The sequence below is a fragment of the Gamsiella multidivaricata genome, assembly GCF_025024155.1.
Source record: "Gamsiella multidivaricata strain RSA 2152 chromosome Unknown BC939scaffold_46, whole genome shotgun sequence".
NCBI lineage: Eukaryota > Fungi > Mortierellomycota > Mortierellomycetes > Mortierellales > Mortierellaceae > Gamsiella > Gamsiella multidivaricata.
The window spans coordinates 95,630-115,834 of record NW_026251754.1 but is presented as its reverse complement, the minus strand read 5'-3'; the positions used below and the strand labels follow the sequence as shown (position 1 = coordinate 115,834).

Genomic DNA, 20,205 nt, shown 5'->3' with positions numbered 1-20,205 from the left:
TTTTTATATATTGACGCCAGATCCCCCAGACGTGCAGGCGTACCAAAGACTGCAGCATTGCGCGCAGTTGTTTGATGGTCAAACCAGATTGACGCTCTCCGGGAGCAACGCATTTCACACTTTAATTTGACTTTATTTGCCACCGCGGAAGTAAGTATAAAAATACAAGTATCTTCCCATGTAGCAGCAGCGCTCAACAATTTATTGACACTCCCATCTCCAGCCGTAGGAGGAACTTCATTAATAACTACAAAGCCAAAAATCCCACTAAATAGCCATGACGTCCAATCCAACCCTACAAGATCAGGCCCTCAATCACCCTGGTTGCCCTTTGAAGGTGGCTTCCGGAAGATCTGCAGAAGAAACCGAGCGACTTGAGAAACTGCATTCGCGTTTTAAGCCCTTCTGGTTGACTGAGACCCTCTTAATTGGCCCTTGGCTCCCCACGGACGAGGACAAGGCTGCATTGATCAGGTACTTGAACGACCCCAAAGTGCATACGTACCTCCTAGGCCCCCCGTTTCCCTACACTCTGGACCATGCAGACTATTGGATCACTCATCGGATCGAGAGAATGACAAAGAAAGGCACTCCTCTGGACTATTGCATTCGGGACATGGCAAGAGGCGGCAAGGCTATTGGCAACGTTATGGTATCGGATGAAAGCGACGATGTCCTATATGGCGATGATATTGGGTAAGAACGGGCACCGTTTTGCGACACCCCAAACTCCTTCCTTTCCCATGCCCCTCCCTCTTCCTAACTGCCCCCATACTCACTCTCTCATTGTTCAAATGCATTAAACCTACTTATATTCGTTTTTTTAGATATTGGTTAGATCCTGAGTATCATGGCCAAGGTCTGATGGCCAAAGCGCTAGGGCTGCTTCTACAGGAGGTTTCGATAAAAGAGGTCGGCAAACGCAAGTTTAATGCTTGTGCGTTTGAGGGTAACTGGTCAAGTCGCAGAACCATGGAGAAGTTGGGCTTTAAAATCCAGCCAGATATTAAGAGGAAAGCGGAGAAGTTTGGTGAGGAGGTTCATCTTTGGACTTTTCAACTGATTCTGACCGAGGAAGAGGTTGCTCAAAGAGAGACATTTGTCGAGGCCACACCTCTGCCCTCCCTCGCGCAGCAGCGGTAGCCTGAAGCTTTCAAATTAGGATTAATAAATACTATTGCTCTAAGCTACTATCCTTCACGTTCTAGTGACCTTTTCCTGTGTGTTAGAGTCCTCGCCAATATTATATTTTGGAATTGCTAGAATACTTGCCTCTTTCGACTAGGCTCTTTTGCGCTCCATTGTATCCGTTACTCCTCCCGTAGACGTTTCCTCAAGTCGCGTTCTTCATCACCTATGTCCTCGTCCTTGCTCGCACACTCATCCTTGTCCTCATCAATATCCTCATCCACATCGTCCGTGCCTCAATGATACGTGGAAGTAGTGTACGTATAAAATCTTATTTATTGAATCGCTCGGCATTCTCTAAAAATATAATGGTTCATGACTTATTGGCGAGGACTCTATTTAGGGCTTGGGAGGTCCTTTATGAGCAAAATGAATTCTTCGGCAACCTCCTCGGCAAATGTGGAGTGCTCTCCTGAATCCAGGCACGGTGTGGTTCCGGAATTGGGTCCATTCTTTCTTGTTGAATCCATTCTTTTTCCAGTCGAAGTTCTTGGCAAAGTAAACATCCTCATTCTTGGTCAGAGTCTTGGAATTGCACAAAACGTAGGCCTCAAAGCTCTCCTTGGTGACCTTGGTGGCATTGCCCTTCAGCTTTTGGAGTTGTTTGATGCATGGCTATAGGACATTTTGTTTGAAAAAAAAAATATATTTTCATCAGCTCAAGTGAAATGGGGAAAAAGTATTGTAAGAAACAGATGGATAGATATTTAAACATGTACTGTACCTTGACAATTGGCTGCATATTTTTGATCAAATAAGGCATTCTGCCGTAGTCTTTCACTCTCATATATTGCTTCACGTTGATGTCTGGTGGATGGCCAAACGGTGGAGTGAGGGAGATGCATTGCGTTTGGCAGTCGATCACTTGGGACATCTCCTGTGGTGTATATGTAGGGGTAGGGGCAGGTGTCGTCTTGGCAGTAGCACAGGCGATAGCTGTTCCCAAAAGAAGGAGGAAGGACTTGGAGATGGTAACCATGTTTAGAAGTGTAACGGAAAGGGGGGAGGGTGAGTGGAAGCTGAGGGGGACTGGTCCACTTTGTTCTTCCTTTTATATTTTATCTCCTGGTCATCGAAATGGAAGAATCAAAGAGTCAAGGACAAAAGAGTTATTCATAGCACTCTGCTTTAGTCCTATTGTCCATTATTATTATTGCACTGCTCTGAGATTAAAGAGAAGAGAGAGCTTTCTTTTGATTAATTAATGAGAGAAAGTGTGAGTGTGTGGCGTGCCTATGTGTGAGAGAGGCCGTGTTAATCCGGGCCAAGAGAGCCCGGATGTGTGCCCATGATCATCCTAGAGCCGAGAGAGCCCGGCTATATACCCCAGATACCCCAAAGTCGAGAAAGCCCGGCTCTCTTGTTACTTTCCATAACTGTGAGGGTGTAGGTGAGCGACGGACAGAGTCCCGAGTCCTGGTTGTCGAGCGAAGCAAAGTGGCAAGAGCAAGACGGGTAGCTGTCTGCGTCCAGTCGTGGTACGGTGAGGCAGCAACGGTAACAAGTGCAGCTGTGTTGTGCGTCCTGAAGGAAAGAAGGCATAGCTCCGAGGTAGATGCATTGAGATGGGAGGAGGACGGCATTGGCAACGAGATGATGGGTTCATCTTCCTGTAGAGAAATAAAGGATGGCAGCCAGTACCCCGTTGGCAACGGTGTGCGCTCCTGGTTTCCTGTTTCCCGTGCCCCTGCTTTTATTTATTGTGTCCTGCGATCACGGCAAAAGCGGCGAGGTCGAAAGAGATAACGCGTTGGAGCACGACGTTGAGAGTGGAGGCGGAGCAGCGAAGCGACTGCTAGTTTGTTTACCTCATTTCATGGCATTGCATTCCACCCTACTACACGTGCATCTTACTCTGTCTCAAAAGCTTTATTGTCGCTTCAATCTTTTAGGCTTGTTTGCCTACCTTGACCTTCTTTGTTGCCTCGGGCTGCTGTTCTTCTGAAAGGCGCTTGGGTCTCTTCAACGTGTCTAGAAACTCGACGTGGCGTTGCGGATGGCGAGTTTTGGTTGCTGATCGTCGTATCCAACAATCGTCGCCTCCCCTGTGAGCTGATCCGGAAGAGAAGTGTTGGTCAGCAAAGGTCATACGACAACGGTCGATCCTTGAACGTCTCGACAAAGATGGGCGGCATCAGGGTCTCCCACATGTTTCCGTGCACCGAGGGGTTGTCCGAATGCAGCATCGACCGCTCTGCGGCCGCCACGAGTGACGGATCCTTTTCCTGCAAGTAGTTGATGGTCGCCTTCAACGCCAGTGGTTCGTCGAGAACAGTTCTTGCGGCACTTCCAAAGAGCTTGATACGACCAAACGCTGCTTCCACCAACTGGGCATCGTTCTCAAGCACGGCCGAGGGAGCGTCCAGTAGATGATGGCAAAAAAGGAAGAGTCCAAGCGTCTCTCTGATGGAGGAGCATGAAGTGAAGAGCTCAGGATGGTCGGCGATCTTGGATTCCAAGCTAGAGATAGAGAAAGAAGCAGCGGCTTGTTAATTGTAAGACTTGTGGGTGAACGAGGAACAACGGGGTGAAAACGAGGGGAGACGAGTGAACAAGGTGAGTGAACAACGACAAATGTGTGAAGACAATTGCTTTATTGGCTAGACTGTTGTGAGTATATGAACTGGGGTTCAACTACATAGTCTGTCCTTCCTTATATACATCAGACGAATAAAGGTCCTGACTAGTAATCCATGGTTCTAGATGTTTCGGTGCTGCCTTTGCTCATCTTTACATCATGGAGCTTTCTGTGATGAGGCGACGTTGATCCTTTCTTAGGCGCGTCTAGCGTCACATGACAATACCAATCAGCGCTAAACTCTGACACTCCCGCTCCTAAATGAGTTCCTGGTCCTTGAGCGTAGCGTGATACTGCTGAAATATTCCCGAGTTGTCCGAGAATAGCTGTGTGGCTTCGAGAGATGAATACTGGATGAAGGTGAGAGCTTGGTAGCAAGTCTAGCTGAGAGCGGTCCGAGGAAATAACGGTAGAGTACTTGCAATGGTGCAGGTACAGAGCGTGCGTGCCTGGCTTGTGCAATTAGGGAATATCACCTGGCTTCTGACACAATAAAGCGAGTTGATCGCGGCAGTCTTTTTGGTGAGCTCCTGTCGCGTTCTGCTCCTTCGCACCCACTTCCACTCCTGCGCATAATTTTTACGCATTCCCTACTGCTAACACCACTCCTCCCTCCTCCCTTGAAAGGTATACTGTGTACATGGATGAGCAACGGGGATAAGGACGTCAACGCGATCACATTCATGGCGTTGTGCTGATGAATGTCCGTTTAAACAGCGACTACCACAGAGTGCACCGCCTTTCCTTGACCTTCCTTGACTGTGAGCTGGAAAGTCTGAAGGCTCTCTTGTGCCCGCGTGCTTGTTGGCGCCGAGTTTTGTGAACCTTTGTCAACCCACCTCGATAAAGATGCTTTCCGTATTCGGACCATGATTACATCCTATCAGTTCTGCTTATTCCTGTCCCTCTCTTCATCAATCTCACGTATCCCTCTTATCCAACTCGTTACCTACCTCCTGTGTCTCTAGATTGAACCCCTTTTCCTCACCAAACCTCCATACTCCCCACAATTCTCCACTGGCCCTACTCAAATATAAATTTTTTGGTTGCACTTTAACTCTGATTGGCTGATTATTCCAAATTCATTCCCTAAGTGCAATTTTTCGTTATAATTGCCAAGGGCCATTGTCCATAAAGAAATCAAAGCGAAGAAACGCAATTGGGACCGACATGTCACTATGGCTCAATTAGCCATGAATACGAGGATTGTTGCATTGCACAACTCGTCCCCCTTTTCGTTATTTTTTGCCAGACGTTTCAATGGTTTCTATAATTTTTCAAGCGACAAGGACGAACGATTATCCCATAGTGAACTCTTGGAGCGACTTCAATACATGACTGAAGTTGTCTTCCCAGCTGTGAGCGCCAAGTCGCGTGCCACTCAGAAAAGAATGATTGAGCGATTCAATAGAACAGTACTGTACAATGAGTTTCCGGATGGAGCCAAGGTCATGACTTTCGATCCTATTTTGGGTGATAAATTGACACCCAAGTATGAAGGTCCTTACGTTGTTGTGCGTAGAACTACAGGCGGTGCGTATGTTTTGAAGGACGGCACTGGCGATTTGCTTCAACGCCAGTATGCCCCATCCCAACTCAAACTCATACTCAACGACTACGACGACACCACTTACTAAGTAGAAGAGATTCTCGAACATCGGGATGATTCTGAGGGGGGAGTAGAATATTTCGTAAGCTGGAAAGGGTATACAGAGAGGACCTGGGAACCAGAAGAGAACTTTGTTGAGAGAAAGTATATCACAGACTACTGGAAGAGTCGCGATTTTCCTGGACCACCTTCTCGACCGCAGCCTCGTCGAACTTTGAAGAGCCACAAGGCGAAGCAGAATCAGCAGGAGACACTATTGACGCAGCGTCCAGTAGCACGTAAAAATAATAAACAATTCTGCTGATAGTGTAACCACCCCGAAACCTAGACGCGGTCGCCCACCAAAGGTCAACATAAGCGCAGTTGATCGAGAGCCATCCCGCAAACGAGGACGCGGTAGGCCACGAAGAATATCAGCGAGTAGAAAGTAGAGGAGTATGAGAAGGGGTTTTTTTATGTACTTTCCCCTTGAATCACGACAGAGGTTTTCCTTCGGGCTTTTCCTCGCAAGGCCTTTTTGCTTTTTGCCTTGTAGTGATTATTACAATTGTCATGTAGAGGCTTTAAACTTTCCTCTGAATTTTATAATTTGGTTTACCATGAGGTTTTCACTTTTTTCCTTCAGGCAGTAATCAATGAGCTAGAAGACCTGACTTACGCCTCCCATGGGAGGGGAGCTGTGCCATATTGGACAGATACTTCACTAGGATCACATTATGTAGAAAAGACCATCCGGTAACCTATATAAAATGGACCGGACGGTGCTATTAAAGATCCCTCTCTTGTCTCGTGCTTACTTGTATTTACTTAGTACTATAAACCTTAATTTAGAAGCATCTCTTCATAGACCGCCAGACTGATCCCAGCTCCCTTCAAAATCTCGTTGACGTGGAACAGTGCAGTGCTCTTGATAGCCTCACTTCATTCGGGCGATCTCCAGCAACGCACAGAAAGAAAGTTCTGAGATAGGTTATCAGCGAATGCTTCCCATAATTCGGGAGGATTGGATGGGCTGCATAGATGCAGAGCCATGGCGAAAAGATGGCGTAAGGTCGTGGGACTTCAACGCCTGTTACTGAATCCTCAGTGGAAGGCCACCGTGCAAGGGGCAACGCATCTAAATCGTTTGCGCTATTCCGGCGATTGTAAACGGTAATTATGTCAGCGTGCCTGATGAGAGGTATAAGCTCATCTCATAAAAATAAATAAAAAAAAAGGAACCTGCCTTTCGAGCGTGTTCTTGGGATTCCCAGGGCAGTCCCTGAAGGTGATTCTGGAGTGGCCAGTTTGGCCGCGTATGGATGTTCGAGGTGCTCGTGCAGGTCCAGCAGCGGGACTATAGATTCAAGTCGAGCTAGCATGAGGACCAATATCGATGTAAAAAGTAACAAAGACACACTTCACATACGCTTGGTTGCACGTTGTATCCATTTCCTCGGTAATTGTTGTAAGAGAGATGCAGTGGTTGAGGGAGGAGCAAAGGGAATGGCTTTGAGTGATAAGGTGATAAGGGTCAAGCAGTGAATGTGCAAGGATGAAGGGTGTTTGGCAGCGATGGATGTGGAGAAAATTTATTTTTGGGCGAAGCAAGAATTATATTGTTCGAAATCTTGTATCAAGAAAGGGCAAAGGGCCATCGAGATCTTAACATCAAAGAAAGGTACTGCAAATTGATATGTTTATTTGTTAAATTTATTAGATGTGTAAAATAGTCTTCAAAATCCCCCAAATCAACCTTGGGTAACTCGTCAAACTCATCGAACCACTACCGATATCATTCATCATACCTCAGACTAAGCACTCACTATGGTTGTTGCAGTGCGAAATGAGCGAACGACATGGTGACATGAAATACCTTTTCGGACATGTGTAGTAAGTCTGGCGGTCGTGGTTTTTCTTGCACTTTTCGCACATGGGCATGTTGTAGGGATTTCAGAATAGGATGGTGGTAGGCGGCGGCGATAGAGACAGACAGAGAGAAAGATAGATAAAAGATATTTTTTAATTTTTTTATTTCTGGCTCTAGTCTATGAGACAGAGGTCTACGCGACATGGCAGAGCCTCTTTTTTTTTTTTTTTTTTTTTTTTTATTCACATGAATCCATCTGTGTGCTAGACGCGTGGTCCGCACAAGCCCGTCTAGAGCCGCACATGCCTTCCACGCACAGCAGAGCTGCATCCCCTACCAACTATGTTGGCTTGAGGTGTCTTGGTTTCACAACACAGAACGCATGGCAAGTCTAAAGCTGTACCCCTACGTGACCTGTCGCGCGACATGGCAGAGCCTCCTCTGCGGATTTATGTGTGCTAGCAAGCACACTTTAAGTTAGAAACATCCACGCGGGAAGAGCGTCTTCGGTGACGTATTCCCAAACTATTTTCACGTCCAATTAGTTTTCACGTATATTTCTGCAGCCAATCAAAAAGGCGTATCACGAGAAATAATTTTTCTGGGGGATAATAATGGGATTGGACCAGGACCGGTTGGATTCCTTCTCTACTCTTGCTTAAAAGATCCCCCAAAGGAACCAACTGTCCTTTCGAACTACTACAATGGAGACCCCCCAGATCACCCTCGAGACCTACGTCCCCCGCAAGTGGTAATGATCACCAGCTATACGATCAATTGGGTGTTGACGGGATATCAGGAGCCGGTCTATTTTATGCGCCTAAACAAGGATACAAGACAGGACAACAAAGGATTATTTACATTCAACGCAGGATCATGCGGAAACCATCATCAAACGGACTGGAATTCCAACCCAACCATCCCATCAGGAATCAATTCTACAATGTGATCCTTGCAGTCTCTGTCATTACATCTCTGTACAGGACAGATGTGAATGATGTGAAACTCCATTCGACATAGTGCGATTCAACACTGCCTTCAGGATCTTATCCTGTCTGTGCGAAGACGATTTTTACCAGGATGATTTGCTACAACAGCGCAGTATTTGACAATATTCATGGGGCGTCTACTGTTTTATCATGGATTGACGATGATACCTTGGCCATGCGGCAGGACTATGAGGGACACGCACTACTTATGTCACGCAGGATAGGACTCGGCGTTCAGCAGCACTCAGAAGCACCCGGCGTTCTGCATCAATGACACAGAAACAGAGCAAAGGAAAAACTGATATACGGTACTCATGGATTCTCCGTTTCTATCTCACTCGACAACCTTTAGCTCCGCCACTAACCGCCTCATTGGCTCCAAGGACCACGCCTCGGTCCAGATCAACATCGGCGATGTTGACGAGAACGGCCGCTACACCGGCTCCTTCACCACCTACGCCCTCTCTGGCTACGTCCGCGCCCAGTCCGAGGCTGATGATTCCATCAACCGCCTTGCCACCAAGGATGGTCGTACGTATTCTGTCTTTACTTGTTCGTTGGAATCAAATGATAATGGAAAGCTGAAACAAATGTATCCAAGTGACTGAAGACTCACCCATCGCCCTCTTTATCTTTTTATTCAATTGGCTTACTCTTCCCAGTCTTGTCCATGGTCTGGAGCTACCAGAAGTAAATTACGGAGCTGACACTTTTTTGTCATTAAAAGAAAACTTCAACTCCTTTTCATTTCTGCTTTTGCCCCTTACTGTTTTTTTTCTCGTCTTTCATTTTGGTCCTGTTCGAAATAACCCCACGGCTGCTTTGCTTCCTTTCCCTCCGACTATTCTCTTGAGAAATCGTAAACTAAGGGACGTCGGTAACAAAAAAACCGCATTCATGCTCAATTGAAAAACTGAAAAAATAAACCACACAAAAAAAAAAAAAAAAAAACCCCCGCTTCGGTCTGATTTACTGGCCCTAGGGCAGGCTGAAGGCGTCTGTTGCAACAGGGACGCGCACAGATACAGACAGACACCCACTTCTCTCGATGTGTTCTGCATTACTGCAGTTAGTCCTATGGACGGTGCTCTGTAAGTGTGGAACCAAACTTCACCACTCAGCCGCTGACTTCGTTTGTCTTTCTTTCTTTTATCTGTTTTTCCGCTTGCCGGTGAAATCTGCCTCTCCTTTACCTCACTTTACCTCCCCAAACAAGAGAAACAGTCTATAAAGCGACCTTGCTAGTTCTCACCTCAACATAACACATCCAACGTACTCAATCGCGCCCTTCTTCAGCACTTCAACAACAACTCCACACTGATAACCACATATACTACCACAGTTGCTTATTCACTCCACACATACACTACCTCGTCTCATACGACAACATGACTACAGCTTCTGAATCGATCCACTTCGTAGCAGCAAGGGAAATCATCCAGACTGCCCTGGAGAATCGCATCAATCAGACCGCACAGACATCGCTTGCAAACGGTAATAAACAGCAAATGCAATTTTGCTTACTTTGCTTTGAGGCAGTTCTGGAGGTTCCACAGAGTCCACTTTAGCTAATTTACGCTTTACCCACTTTGCCCCCCACATTCTTTTTTTTTTTTTTTTTTTTTTTTTTTTGCTTTGCGCGCGCTACAAGATATCATCTGCGTAGCCGTTGGTCTAAGGTAACTGACCAGGACTCAGATCCCAAAGAAAAAAAATTCTTCTGCCTTTAACCATTCCAGAGAACAAACAATGATGGGTATACTCAGTTTCTTTTTTACGTCTCGGATTTCGAACGTATCAGATCCGCGTCTCTCGTCGACCAATTGTTCTTGAGCGAGAACGACATCGTGCGCATTCAATCTTTATTCCACCACGTAGGTCTTTATTCTTGGTTATTGCTGGGTGCTCGTATCGTCTTTGAAGGATGCCTGGACCACTGGCATGAACTGTGATTGACCGTTATGTATGCGTGTGTCCGTGTGTGCGTATTCAAAAAGTCGCCTAGATTCAGTCAGCTGGATCTTCTGAGCATAGGCCAAGACTACGTCTTCATCATCCATCGCGACCTACTCTTACGAGACATTCATGACTATCTTACCGGATCACACATGGGCCTGCAGAGGGTCTTTGTCAACATCGACTACCACTTGCCACAGCCTGAGATTGTAGGTCCATCAGGATGTCGTGTGCAATCCATCGGACGTTACCCCTGCACCAATAATGGGGTATGAACTAATCGCTCCTTGGTCTTTTAGATGCCCAACAATCGCTATCGTCCACTAGAGGACTACGTTCGGGAAGTACTTCTGCCCGAGATTGAAACCAGGGTCAGCTGCTGGGCCCAGGCAGAGGAAAAGTTCAGGGTATTGGCCGTGCCCGAAAATATGTCGCTTGTGACACTCACAGGATGGATGTTGAGCTATCCCATAAACTATATCGTCCCCAAGAGAACATTCCGGAAGTCTAACCCCCAGGAACTGTACCACAAGCAGGGGTCCATGAAAGATGACTACACTACTGCATACGAGGAGGACGAGGACGAGGACGAGGACAGCGGTCGCAATTGTCTTGCGAATCAAGCCCTAGTCGTGACAGGAGTGCAGTTGGAGCCGAGCGAGGAGGTCGAAGGATTGGGAGACCATTTGATGATGAGCTTCACTTATCCGGCCAAGTTGGCTGAACGTTGGATCGATCGATCGGTCATATCACCGGAGCCACCCTGTTCACCTTTCAGCGATGATTATGGTCAAGAGAATGATGAAGTCGACAGTGGCGAGGACGAGCAGTTTGTGGATGCAAGCGATGTGGAGTACACAGAGTCTGATCAAGACGCTTCGCCGCATCTGGAGTCAAAGAAAACCATCCCTATCACGAACTTGCCCAAAACGATGACGGGAACTTGCGATATCTCGAACTCAGCAGAAGCACAACTCTTACCTCCTCAGCCTCAAGGTAATGCGGCATCGCAACCGACAGCGTCGTCAAATCAGGCAGAACAAAAACAAACTGCTCCCCACGGGCTCAAATCGGGCCCATCCGTTTCGCCATCGTCGTTGTCGTCGTCGACTGCCTCCTATTTCGCATCACCGCGTCCGTTGACGAGTTTTGAACGTTTTCAGAAAGATTACCGGTCGTTGCCGGCTAACAACCCGGACATTTATGCTGCAGGGAGAGCATTCTTGCACCAGTTACATACTCGGTTCCAGAAGCAGAGTGTGTGGAAGACATGGCAGGTCGGACAGCAAACCGTTACGCTCCCTGTTGTCGCGATGTAGAGTGATGAACCATCGAAACAAAAGTAAACAAAAATATCCGGCTTTCAACATCTCATGGATATCATTCATACTGTATGGGCGCTGGGCTTTGATGCCCATGTTCTTTGCTCCAGAGCTTGACAATGTATTATATGTCAAATACATAACTGCAATCTTTCTCTAAAGATGGACCGCTATGTGCGATGTCTTGGATAGAGATGTATGTTTTAGTAACAGTACAAACAGAACCAACTGCTTCCGCCAAACAGAACATGTGTGAGCATGTAGCCTAGATGTTATGATATCCATATACCGTTCGTTCCTTGAACAGTCGTCTGGCTATCTTGGTTTCAAAAAGAGGGCTCTATGAAATTGATCTTTCTATCTTCCAATGGACATAAATCCCCAATGGTGTGCAGATTTATGTTTTCTGCCTGCGATAAAGATGCATAAAGATGCGCTCATTCTCATCCCCATCCACTGTGCAGCATCAGATCGGTGTATATGACCAAAAGAGATCATTGTTCAAGGGAGGATATGAAATAGAGAGAATCCACTGTAGGATCATCACAGAAGTGTTGTTCTTTTATTGGGATTCATATTCAAAGGCTTTACTCCAGTCATTATTTTCGTCCGCAAGTTCACCTTGATCATATGAGCAGTACCCATTCGCAATTGGCCCTTTACATTGACGCATCCAGACAAGGCGAACGACGTCCTCTGTTCACAACTTTTTTCAATGACTCTTACTTTTCATTGTTGCTATTGGGATTGTTTCCGTGCTCTGTAAGGCATCCGTATCAGATGTGCGATAGGGAACGATAACATAGGGGGAGGTGAGGGGAACAAGCATTCAGCCCATAGCCAAAGAGGGCTCGCTCGTATCCTCGTAATGCTTCCTTTTCTTTTTCAGCTATGACCACTTGCCAAGGCCTGTCTCAAAGCTCTTTGGGGTTTGCTTTGTTGGTCAAAGCGGGCGATGCTGGTCAGAAAGCTGGGGTAAAAAATAAAAAATAAAATATAGATAATGATAATGATAAAAAGGGCTGGAGAGGTCGTATTTGTCATGGTGGTGGTGGTGGCATGTAGAGTAGGTGTTTAAGGAGCTTAAAGGAGGAAGCAATTGTGACCCAATGGCTGGACGCTTTTGCATATTTTTTTTTTGTTTTTTTGGGCACAGGACGCGTCCAGTGCATGCAGATCAGAGGGGCGGATGATAAGGTAAGTTCGCCTAGACCAAATACAGGCGCAGCAAAGAAGACAAGAAGAAGGAAGAGGATGACGACAAGAAGAAACACGCCGATGGGATTTTGTTTGATGGGAAAGAGAAGAAAGAGAAAGGAAGGGCTAGTCCAGCCCATTCGAACTTGGGGTTTTTTGTTGGGGAAGGGGGACCCTATTTTCTTTTTCTCCTTCCGCAATTTGTCTTTATGGAGGGTGGCATGCAGGCAGATATAGAAATTAAACTTTAATTCGAATGGGGATTGGACGGATCTGTGTGGGGGGGGGGGGGCACAGCTCAGGCTTTGCTTCTACGGAGGTTAGAGGGGTGCAGAGGTTTGCCTCCATGCGAGTTGGGAGTTGCAAGGGCCGATAAGCAGTTCCACCAATTGCAAACGGCAATCCACGGCAAAGCTGCTTTCGCCCACCTCACACCTTCTTCCTTCTTCTCCTTTACTGCCATTGCCTCCATCGACATCCCACTCCATCCTCCATCTCTCATCACCCTCCCTAGATCCTCATCACCGCATCCCTCCGCTTCTTTACTTTGCTACTCCGCTTTCTTCTCCATACAACTCCCCCCTTCCTTCACCTTTGTCGGTTCGTTTGTTTGTCCAGGGGCACTCCTCGCATTCAGCTCCTCCTACGATACCGAGCTCCTCCCTCTTTCCGTTGTCCATGAATCCCCTTCTGCCATTCACGGCCAATTCCTCCATATCTACCCCTTCTCCCTCTGCCATTCATCGCCCTCGGCCAGTCTTTGCAAGCGATCTCCTGGTAGCACAAAAAAACAAAAAGACACCCCACGCCCCCTCTTCCACAACCCCGGCTTCAGTCCCCTCTAGGTCACCAGCAGCTGCGGGCATGCACAACCGGCCATCTAGTAACACCAGCCAAAAGCTGGGCGAGCTGCCGGCGCTCCATCTCCCAGAGTTCCATCTGCCGGACCTCCAGAGATTGAAGCAGCAGCTGAACAAGCACACGCCCTCGTTCTCGTTAAAGTCCCTGCAGCACACATTCAACGTCCCCTCCTACACCTCCTACATGTCCTCCTCTTCTTCTTCGTCTTCCTCATCTTCTTCTTCGGCCAGTGCCTCGTCTGCATCAGACTCCTCAAAGGTGCGGATATCCCTCAGCTCCCGTCTCTCGAGATCTTCGTCTTCAAGCAAATCTCCAAAGTCACCCAAAGAGAATCCTTTGCAGACACCCAAACCTGAAAGCAACACCTCAGCAAGCAGCTCTACCGCAGCAACACCCTCCTCCTCCTCTGTTCATACGACAACGTCGTCGCCCATCTCCATCCCCACACATCCTTCCAATTACCTGATCAAGAAGCCCTCGACCACACCCGCCGTATCTGACCCGACCTCAGCAACGGGCGCCAATGCATCCTCCAGCACGGTCTCAAAGACAACGATACCCGTCAAACTCTCCAATCCTTCCACGTCCACAAAGTCTCCGGTCGGACACCTCTTTCTGCAGATCATCGAGGCCCGGAATCTGACACTGGTCAACCCCCCGGCCATGTCACGCCCGTACTGTCTGGTGGAATACGACCAGAACGAGTTGATGACCCAGCCGGCTCTTCCGGAGGGTGACTCCATGGGCCGAAGAGGTGGGAATGATATTTTTGCGAGAGCCATGGCAGCCAGTAGTCCGAAATGGCGCCATGATGCGGAATTGTAAGAGCCTCCTTTATACGTGCATTGGAATATGTTTATTTGTATCGATTGTCAGGAATGTGCGCGCGTGCACTTTTATATTTAAAGAATAGTGGCAATTGGATTTATGTTGAAAATTTCTCATTCCCTCTTTCCCCCCCCCTCATCTTTATCTTCTTTCTTTCCTTCTTTTTCTTCTCTGTCCTTATCCTTGACTTTGTCTTTGTCTTTTGTCTCTTAGCGATGTTGTTCGACCCAACCAACAGATATCCATTACGATTTACGATTCAGGGATGGAGGATGAGCAAGAACCGGCGAAGCGGTTCTTGGGCCAGGTCAAGCTGAGCCCCTCCGAGGTTCATAACCGGATGATCGACTCATGGTTCCGGTTGCAGGGACGGGAAGAGAGCGAACATGTTACGGGCGAGATCCGAGTGGCAATCAAGTACCAGGCAATTGAGGTAAGGGTTTTTAAGCGCGAAGGAATGTTGGGTGGTGACACAAGTTTGTGTGATGTTTCATCTTTAGGGCGATCGCACAGACCAACACAATGACCGTGCCGCAGAAACACTCTAAAATCGCTGCATCGTTCTTTATTAACATCCCCTCCTTTTTTTTTTTTTTTTTTCTTGTTGCAACATGGAAATAGTCGCGGCATTTGTCTACCGAGGACTTCGAAATTCTACGCGTGCTTGGAGTGGGTTCGTTCGGAAAGGTTTACCAGGTCAGGAAAAAGGACACGGGACGAATCTACGCCATGAAGGTCCTCGTCAAGAAGCAGGTCATTGAACAAAAGCAGGTCGAGCACACGATCGCAGAGCGCAATGTCCTGATCCAGGCCCTGCAGTCACCGTTCATCGTCGGCCTCAAATTCTCGTTCCAGACCCCGACCAAGCTGTATCTCGTCCAGGACTTTATGAACGGAGGCGAATTATTCTTCCACATGCAGAATGAGGGCACGTTCTCGGAGCCAAGGGCACGATTCTACACAGCAGAGTTGGTCCTGGCTCTGGAGCACCTGCATTCGCGCAATGTGGTCTATCGGGACCTGAAGCCCGAGAATATCCTGTTGTCCAGTCAAGGACACATTGTTCTGGTGGATTTCGGATTGTGCAAACAGAACGTGACGGAGGACGAGCGCACACATACGTTCTGTGGAACGACAGAGTACCTGGCCCCGGAGATCATCAAAGGAACAGGATACGGCAAGGCAGTGGACTGGTGGTCGCTCGGTGTGTTATTGTATGAGATGCTGGTCGGTACCTCTCCGTTTGCGGATGGCAGGACGGAGGGAACACACCACAAGATTTTGCACCAACCTGTCATTTTCCCCAAGCGTTCTGGATTTCCAGCCATCAAGCGTACGTCCCCCAAGGGGATCGGTCAGGTTTCGGAGCCCGAGATGGCGTTCCCGGGCAGCACGGGGATGATCAGTCAAAACGCACAGGATCTGATCCAGGGACTCCTCAACAAGAACCCAAAAACACGACTGGGCTCGGGACCCAATGGTGCGGAGGCTGTGGCGACGATCAAGGCACATCCGTTCTTTCAGGGGATCGATTGGAAGCGATTGCAGACGCGGGATGTGACTCCACCGTTCCAGCCTCGGGTTGGGATCACGGGGGATCTGGACGTGTCGAACTTTGACGCCCATTTCACGGACCAGACCGCTACGTTGAGTATGAACGGCAAGAGCAGTAGCAAGACAAAGGGTGCTGGGACATCTTTTCTTTCTCCAGGATCTTCGTCTTCCTCCTCGATGCTTGTGGATGGTCAGGCGGGCAGTTTCCTGTTACAGCAACAGCAGCGTGCTGCGAATCTGTATAGACAGCAGCAAAAACAGGGAGACAACTCGACCTTGAACCCGAACCCGAATGGGATGATGGCGATGGGACGTGGAAGGAGGAGCAGTAATAGCTGGAGTAGTTATCGGACCTTGAGTAACGACTCGTTGTTCTCGTTCAGTGAGTCGAACAGTCCGATGCAGATGCGAGCAGGAGCCGGGGCGGCGCCGTTGAACCGGTCGATGACCGCGCACAGGGCTCGGACACTGAAGCAGCAGCAACAGTCGCAGCTTCAGCAGCGGCAGCAGGAGTATTTCCAGGGCTTCACGTTTGAGGGCGAGAGTGTTTTGGAGAGTATGAAGCGACAGGATGATGAGCAACGATCGGGAATAGCGGCCGCGGCAGGGGCGACGGTGGCAGCAGCAGCAGGAATGGGAATGGGGTCGTCGTTTGTGGGCGGTGGGCTTGGTGAGGATGATGAGGATGAGGGGTTCCCGATCTCGACGCGTCTTGGATATCGAAAGCCGAATGAACTGTTTTCGGGAGAGGCAGGAAGTGTGGACTCGATCTTTGGCAGCATGTAAATATCTCTTTTTTTCCTTTTTTTCTTTCTTTCTTTTTTCTTTCTTTCTTTTTTTTTTTTTTTTTTTTTTTTTTTTGACTCTCCTCTCTTTTCTTTTGGCTACTTTTTTTTTTTTCTTTTTTCTACTGTTTTGTATATCTCGTTCGTCCGCTTTGCTTTTTGTTATGCTCTCTAGACCAAATATGTAACATATACCTTTTTTTTTTTGGATCGTCATCGTGGTTGCAAATGTTGTGCCATGCCATGCCACGCCATGCCATGACCGTAGAACTAATCGCTTTGAATAAAATAAATTCATATGGTTCAAAAAGGCTCTTCTGTCTCTAATGGCATCCAAGTCCCCCTGGAATCTGAAGGGAGGAGGGAGGATGAAAGAATGAGTAGAGTAATGAAGACGAAGGAGGATCAAGTAGCGTTTCTACAAGGCATCCTGGGCATCTAAAAAGAAGGACCCTAGACCATTTTTTCAAACCGCTTTCCAAACGACCATTCACCAACATCAGGATCCTGGCGCTGTCCTGATCTTCTTCCAGTCGATACGCGCGTTATCAGTTTTGGAAGCGTGTAGTGATGTGGAGAAATAGTGGAGTAAATTAAGAGCTGAGAGGAATGGGAGGAGGAACGAGAGTGAGAGAGAGAGAGAGAGAGACGAGATGCAATGATACAGACTGAACTCTGTGCAATGGCTCGAGTCCCAAGGAGTGTGTGCTTGTAGAAGTAGCAATGAGTGCAAACAACCTGAACAAAGGCCTCGAGCGCAGGGACCACCCTCCCTTTCCGCCCTTTCGGCCAATGGGATGTGAACAAAATAAAGTGAAACTGTTTGTCTGTATACACTTTCGCGTCAACAGCCCTCGCCCTATCGTAGAATATCTGCCGTCTTTCTTAAGTTTGACACCCAGCTTGATCCTGTATCTTCAGTAACCAGCAACACCCTGACGCTTGTTGAAAGCCTTTTGACACACGCTCGCTGGCAGTGACCAATTGGTATGCAGTACGTTCGGCAGCCGAATATAGGCAAAGACTGTAACGGTGGCTCTGGTAAAGTAAACACTACTTCATCGGTCTGCGGCAACAAAAGCATTCTGCTCTTTCTCTCGCGCGCGCTCTCTCTGAAACTTACGGATGAGATCTAGATGATGGACGATATACGCTACCATTTCAAGCCAATCAATAGGGTATCCTGCACGAATCAAACCGTCTTGACAGACAACGGCCCTGTCAACAAGGAAAAGTCCAGGGGTTCCCTGCCCTACTTCTTTTTTTTTTCTTTTTTTTTTCCCCCCCACAGATGCGTTCTGACCCCAATCACCATATTCATCTGCCAACAGACAGGCAAGAAGGATAAGTCCAGCTGATATACATTTGTTAATCAATCCCATCGATTTTTTTTTTTTTAATTAGCTATAGTCAAGGGCGATTCTATACGGATGTCCTACCTACCACACACGGGTAAGAGTATTCCCAACACCGGGAGCGTCCCATTTGTCCACATGCCAACTTTTTTCTCCTTCGGGAGAAGAAAAAGAGCGCTCATCTTGTTTTGGTTTTGGTTTTTCCTCAAAGTGTCATTGTCGAGGCTGGGTATCCATTTATTGTATTTGCTTGTCCAAATCTTTCGTCTTCATCTCATTGCAAGGACCATGTCTTTTTCGCTTCCCTAGGTAAAAAGAAAAGAGGAAACCCTGCTAGGAGGAGCGCCCATTTTGCCCCCTCTCCCTTCCCTCCATTCCTTCCCCCTCCCCATAGGACACTACAATGGGCGCTACCCTTTATCTCTCAGGGCAAGATACATGAGCACATGCATGGTGCATGTAGACTGCAAGCCAAGAGACCGCGTGTTACCCACCGACAACAATAGAGGGACGAATACTTCTTGATGGGACATTTTATCGGCAGCAGCAAAAATATATCGGGCTCACCGCAATATTGTGTGTTTTCCTGGTAACTAACGGGGCTAATGCAAAACGAAAGGCACGGCGCGCATAGATTGGACAGTTGAATCCAAATTGGATCTAAAACGGCTGCAGGTGTTGCGTGCTTGCTTTATTAGGGAAAGCCATGTCATTCAACTTTGTGTCTGTGGATACGTTGCTGCGGATACGTCGAAGGCCGATGAGATCCGCCTTGTGTACTTTTCGTGTCTCAGGGAGGGGGAAATGATAGGAGGAGTGATAATCGAATGGTCCCTGCAGAGGTCTACTCCACCAAAAATAAAAAATAAAATAAAAAATGGCGCAACGGTATCTCACTCTCACCAACTTGGATGGTAAGATCCAGCGGTGACAAGCAATGCCAATGCCATATGGGTAATCCAGAAGCCGGGCAGTAAAGGATGCAAACCTGACAATAAGGATGAGAAAAAAACAAATATCGCGCACTAAGCGTAGGTTGAGCCCCTCTATTTCATTAAAAAAAAGCATCTTGGTGCCCTAGGATGACACTGTTAGATACTAGTTAGTCAATAGTGATAGACAGACGCGTGTTTCTGTGTTCTGCAATGCAATGCAATACATTTTATGAGATCCAGGGTTCCCCCGTTTTCGGCCTTTCCCAAAGAAGGAACACATCTCGTCCTCGGTCTCCTCGAGAAACCGGGACTTGTATCCGTGGACGCTAGTTCATAGCGCGTACTTCATAGGTAGTCGACGGGACCCTTGGGCGAGGGATTTTTTTTTAAAAAAAAAAAAACGGCCAAGAGTGTAGACTTGTTACACCATGAACTAATTTAGCTGCATATCGTTTATGATGAATTGACAAATGCACTCTCCTGCAGAAGGTCGACCGGGGATGGGGTTGCAAGCAGCGGATGGGTCCATTCTAAGGGACGGATGCGTTTACCAATGTGATTTGAAAAGTTGTGGTTGGCCAATCAGATCCACGGTCGCTTTCCCTTGAGAGCCGCATTCCTTGTCGGTTTGGACTACAACGCGAGTCTAGCGTATGTAATAAATCTTGCACATGCAGGTCAATCCCATGCAGGTCCCTGAACCCGAGTCTCCACTCAGGGCGCAGGGCTCAGGAGGGGGGAGGGCATAGGTAGGGCGTCATGGATAGGGCGGTAAAGCACATTCATTGGAGGGAACGCACGCGGTGCTCTCAAAGGCAAATAAGATCAAACGCATACTAAATAAGTGCATTTGTGTCCAGCCGAGTCAATGCACTTTTACCTCAATCTGTTTGTCAATGTGTATAGTCTAAACACTCATACAAAAGACGATACCCATCCATTTCAGCGAATGATAACATGGCAAGAAGGGTCCCGGGAACTACACATACGACGTCGTAGTACAAAGAGAAAAGAGAGAGAGGGTCAATATTTCCAGCCCACTATAGATCGCGCCATCGCTATTGCTCTCACACTCATGGTGTTTCGCTGCATGTCATAGCACCGATCCAAGGTTAATGAACTTCAGAAACAATCTGCAGACATGACATGCCTGCCGTCAATACCAAGGAGTACTCGTTCGCATACCACCGTGTGAACCA

At 47.7% G+C, this 20,205-nt stretch overlaps 8 protein-coding genes across 8 annotated transcripts; 4 read left to right on the top strand and 4 right to left on the bottom strand.

Moving 5' to 3' along the window:
* Window positions 1-196: 196 nt before the first annotated feature.
* BC939DRAFT_494166 (acyl-CoA N-acyltransferase) lies at window positions 197-1,213 on the top strand. Its single transcript, XM_051559594.1, has 2 exons — window positions 197-696; window positions 828-1,213. Exons 1-2 carry the CDS (start codon window positions 278-280, stop codon window positions 1,141-1,143), a joined length of 735 nt encoding a protein of 244 aa, XP_051410682.1. The 5' UTR covers window positions 197-277; the 3' UTR covers window positions 1,144-1,213.
* Window positions 1,206-2,235, bottom strand: BC939DRAFT_209848 (uncharacterized protein). The gene is made up of 2 exons (XM_051550691.1): window positions 1,913-2,235; window positions 1,206-1,803 (listed from the first exon to the last, which is right to left on the bottom strand). Exons 1-2 carry the CDS (start codon window positions 2,165-2,167, stop codon window positions 1,528-1,530), a joined length of 531 nt encoding a protein of 176 aa, XP_051410681.1. The 5' UTR covers window positions 2,168-2,235; the 3' UTR covers window positions 1,206-1,527.
* An 831-nt stretch (window positions 2,236-3,066) lies between these two features.
* Window positions 3,067-6,061, bottom strand: BC939DRAFT_494164 (uncharacterized protein; the record flags this gene model as incomplete). The annotated part of the gene is made up of 4 exons (XM_051559593.1): window positions 3,067-3,648; window positions 3,923-3,972; window positions 4,755-4,789; window positions 6,034-6,061. The coding sequence occupies 4 exons, from the start codon at window positions 6,059-6,061 to the stop codon at window positions 3,264-3,266; spliced, it is 498 nt and encodes a 165-aa protein (XP_051410680.1). The 3' UTR covers window positions 3,067-3,263.
* A 1,754-nt stretch (window positions 6,062-7,815) lies between these two features.
* Window positions 7,816-9,169, top strand: BC939DRAFT_456030 (ribosomal protein S21e). Its single transcript, XM_051556282.1, has 3 exons — window positions 7,816-7,975; window positions 8,566-8,744; window positions 8,876-9,169. Exons 1-3 carry the CDS (start codon window positions 7,929-7,931, stop codon window positions 8,905-8,907), a joined length of 258 nt encoding a protein of 85 aa, XP_051410679.1. The 5' UTR covers window positions 7,816-7,928; the 3' UTR covers window positions 8,908-9,169.
* A 432-nt stretch (window positions 9,170-9,601) lies between these two features.
* BC939DRAFT_478425 (uncharacterized protein) lies at window positions 9,602-11,760 on the top strand (the record flags this gene model as incomplete). Its single annotated transcript, XM_051558767.1, has 5 exons — window positions 9,602-9,707; window positions 9,880-9,892; window positions 10,219-10,378; window positions 10,469-11,165; window positions 11,714-11,760. 5 exons carry the CDS (start codon window positions 9,602-9,604, stop codon window positions 11,758-11,760), a joined length of 1,023 nt encoding a protein of 340 aa, XP_051410678.1.
* A 1,968-nt stretch (window positions 11,761-13,728) lies between these two features.
* BC939DRAFT_478424 (uncharacterized protein) lies at window positions 13,729-14,331 on the bottom strand (the record flags this gene model as incomplete). Its single annotated transcript, XM_051558766.1, has 2 exons — window positions 13,729-13,955; window positions 14,037-14,331. 2 exons carry the CDS (start codon window positions 14,329-14,331, stop codon window positions 13,729-13,731), a joined length of 522 nt encoding a protein of 173 aa, XP_051410677.1.
* A 311-nt stretch (window positions 14,332-14,642) lies between these two features.
* BC939DRAFT_478423 (kinase-like domain-containing protein) lies at window positions 14,643-16,717 on the top strand (the record flags this gene model as incomplete). Its single annotated transcript, XM_051558765.1, has 2 exons — window positions 14,643-14,810; window positions 14,999-16,717. 2 exons carry the CDS (start codon window positions 14,643-14,645, stop codon window positions 16,715-16,717), a joined length of 1,887 nt encoding a protein of 628 aa, XP_051410676.1.
* A 77-nt stretch (window positions 16,718-16,794) lies between these two features.
* On the bottom strand, window positions 16,795-17,027 carry BC939DRAFT_456023 (uncharacterized protein; the record flags this gene model as incomplete). Its single annotated transcript, XM_051556281.1, has 1 exon — window positions 16,795-17,027. A coding segment is annotated over exon 1 (199 nt), but the record flags the coding sequence as incomplete, so codon positions are not given.
* Window positions 17,028-20,205: the final 3,178 nt, after the last annotated feature.

Coding starts and splice junctions, on each gene's coding strand:
- BC939DRAFT_494166 (XM_051559594.1), top strand. CDS start 278: ATGACGTCCAATCCAACCCTACAAGATCAGGCCCTCAATCACCCTGGT. Junction 697..827: donor CTATATGGCGATGATATTGG/GTAAGAACGGGC, acceptor TCGTTTTTTTAG/ATATTGGTTAGATCCTGAGT.
- BC939DRAFT_209848 (XM_051550691.1), bottom strand. CDS start 2,167: ATGGTTACCATCTCCAAGTCCTTCCTCCTTCTTTTGGGAACAGCTATC. Junction 1,804..1,912: donor ATATGCAGCCAATTGTCAAG/GTACAGTACATG, acceptor AATGTCCTATAG/CCATGCATCAAACAACTCCA.
- BC939DRAFT_456030 (XM_051556282.1), top strand. CDS start 7,929: ATGGAGACCCCCCAGATCACCCTCGAGACCTACGTCCCCCGCAAGTG. Junction 7,976..8,565: donor ACCTACGTCCCCCGCAAGTG/GTAATGATCACC, acceptor GACAACCTTTAG/CTCCGCCACTAACCGCCTCA. Junction 8,745..8,875: donor CCTTGCCACCAAGGATGGTC/GTACGTATTCTG, acceptor TACTCTTCCCAG/TCTTGTCCATGGTCTGGAGC.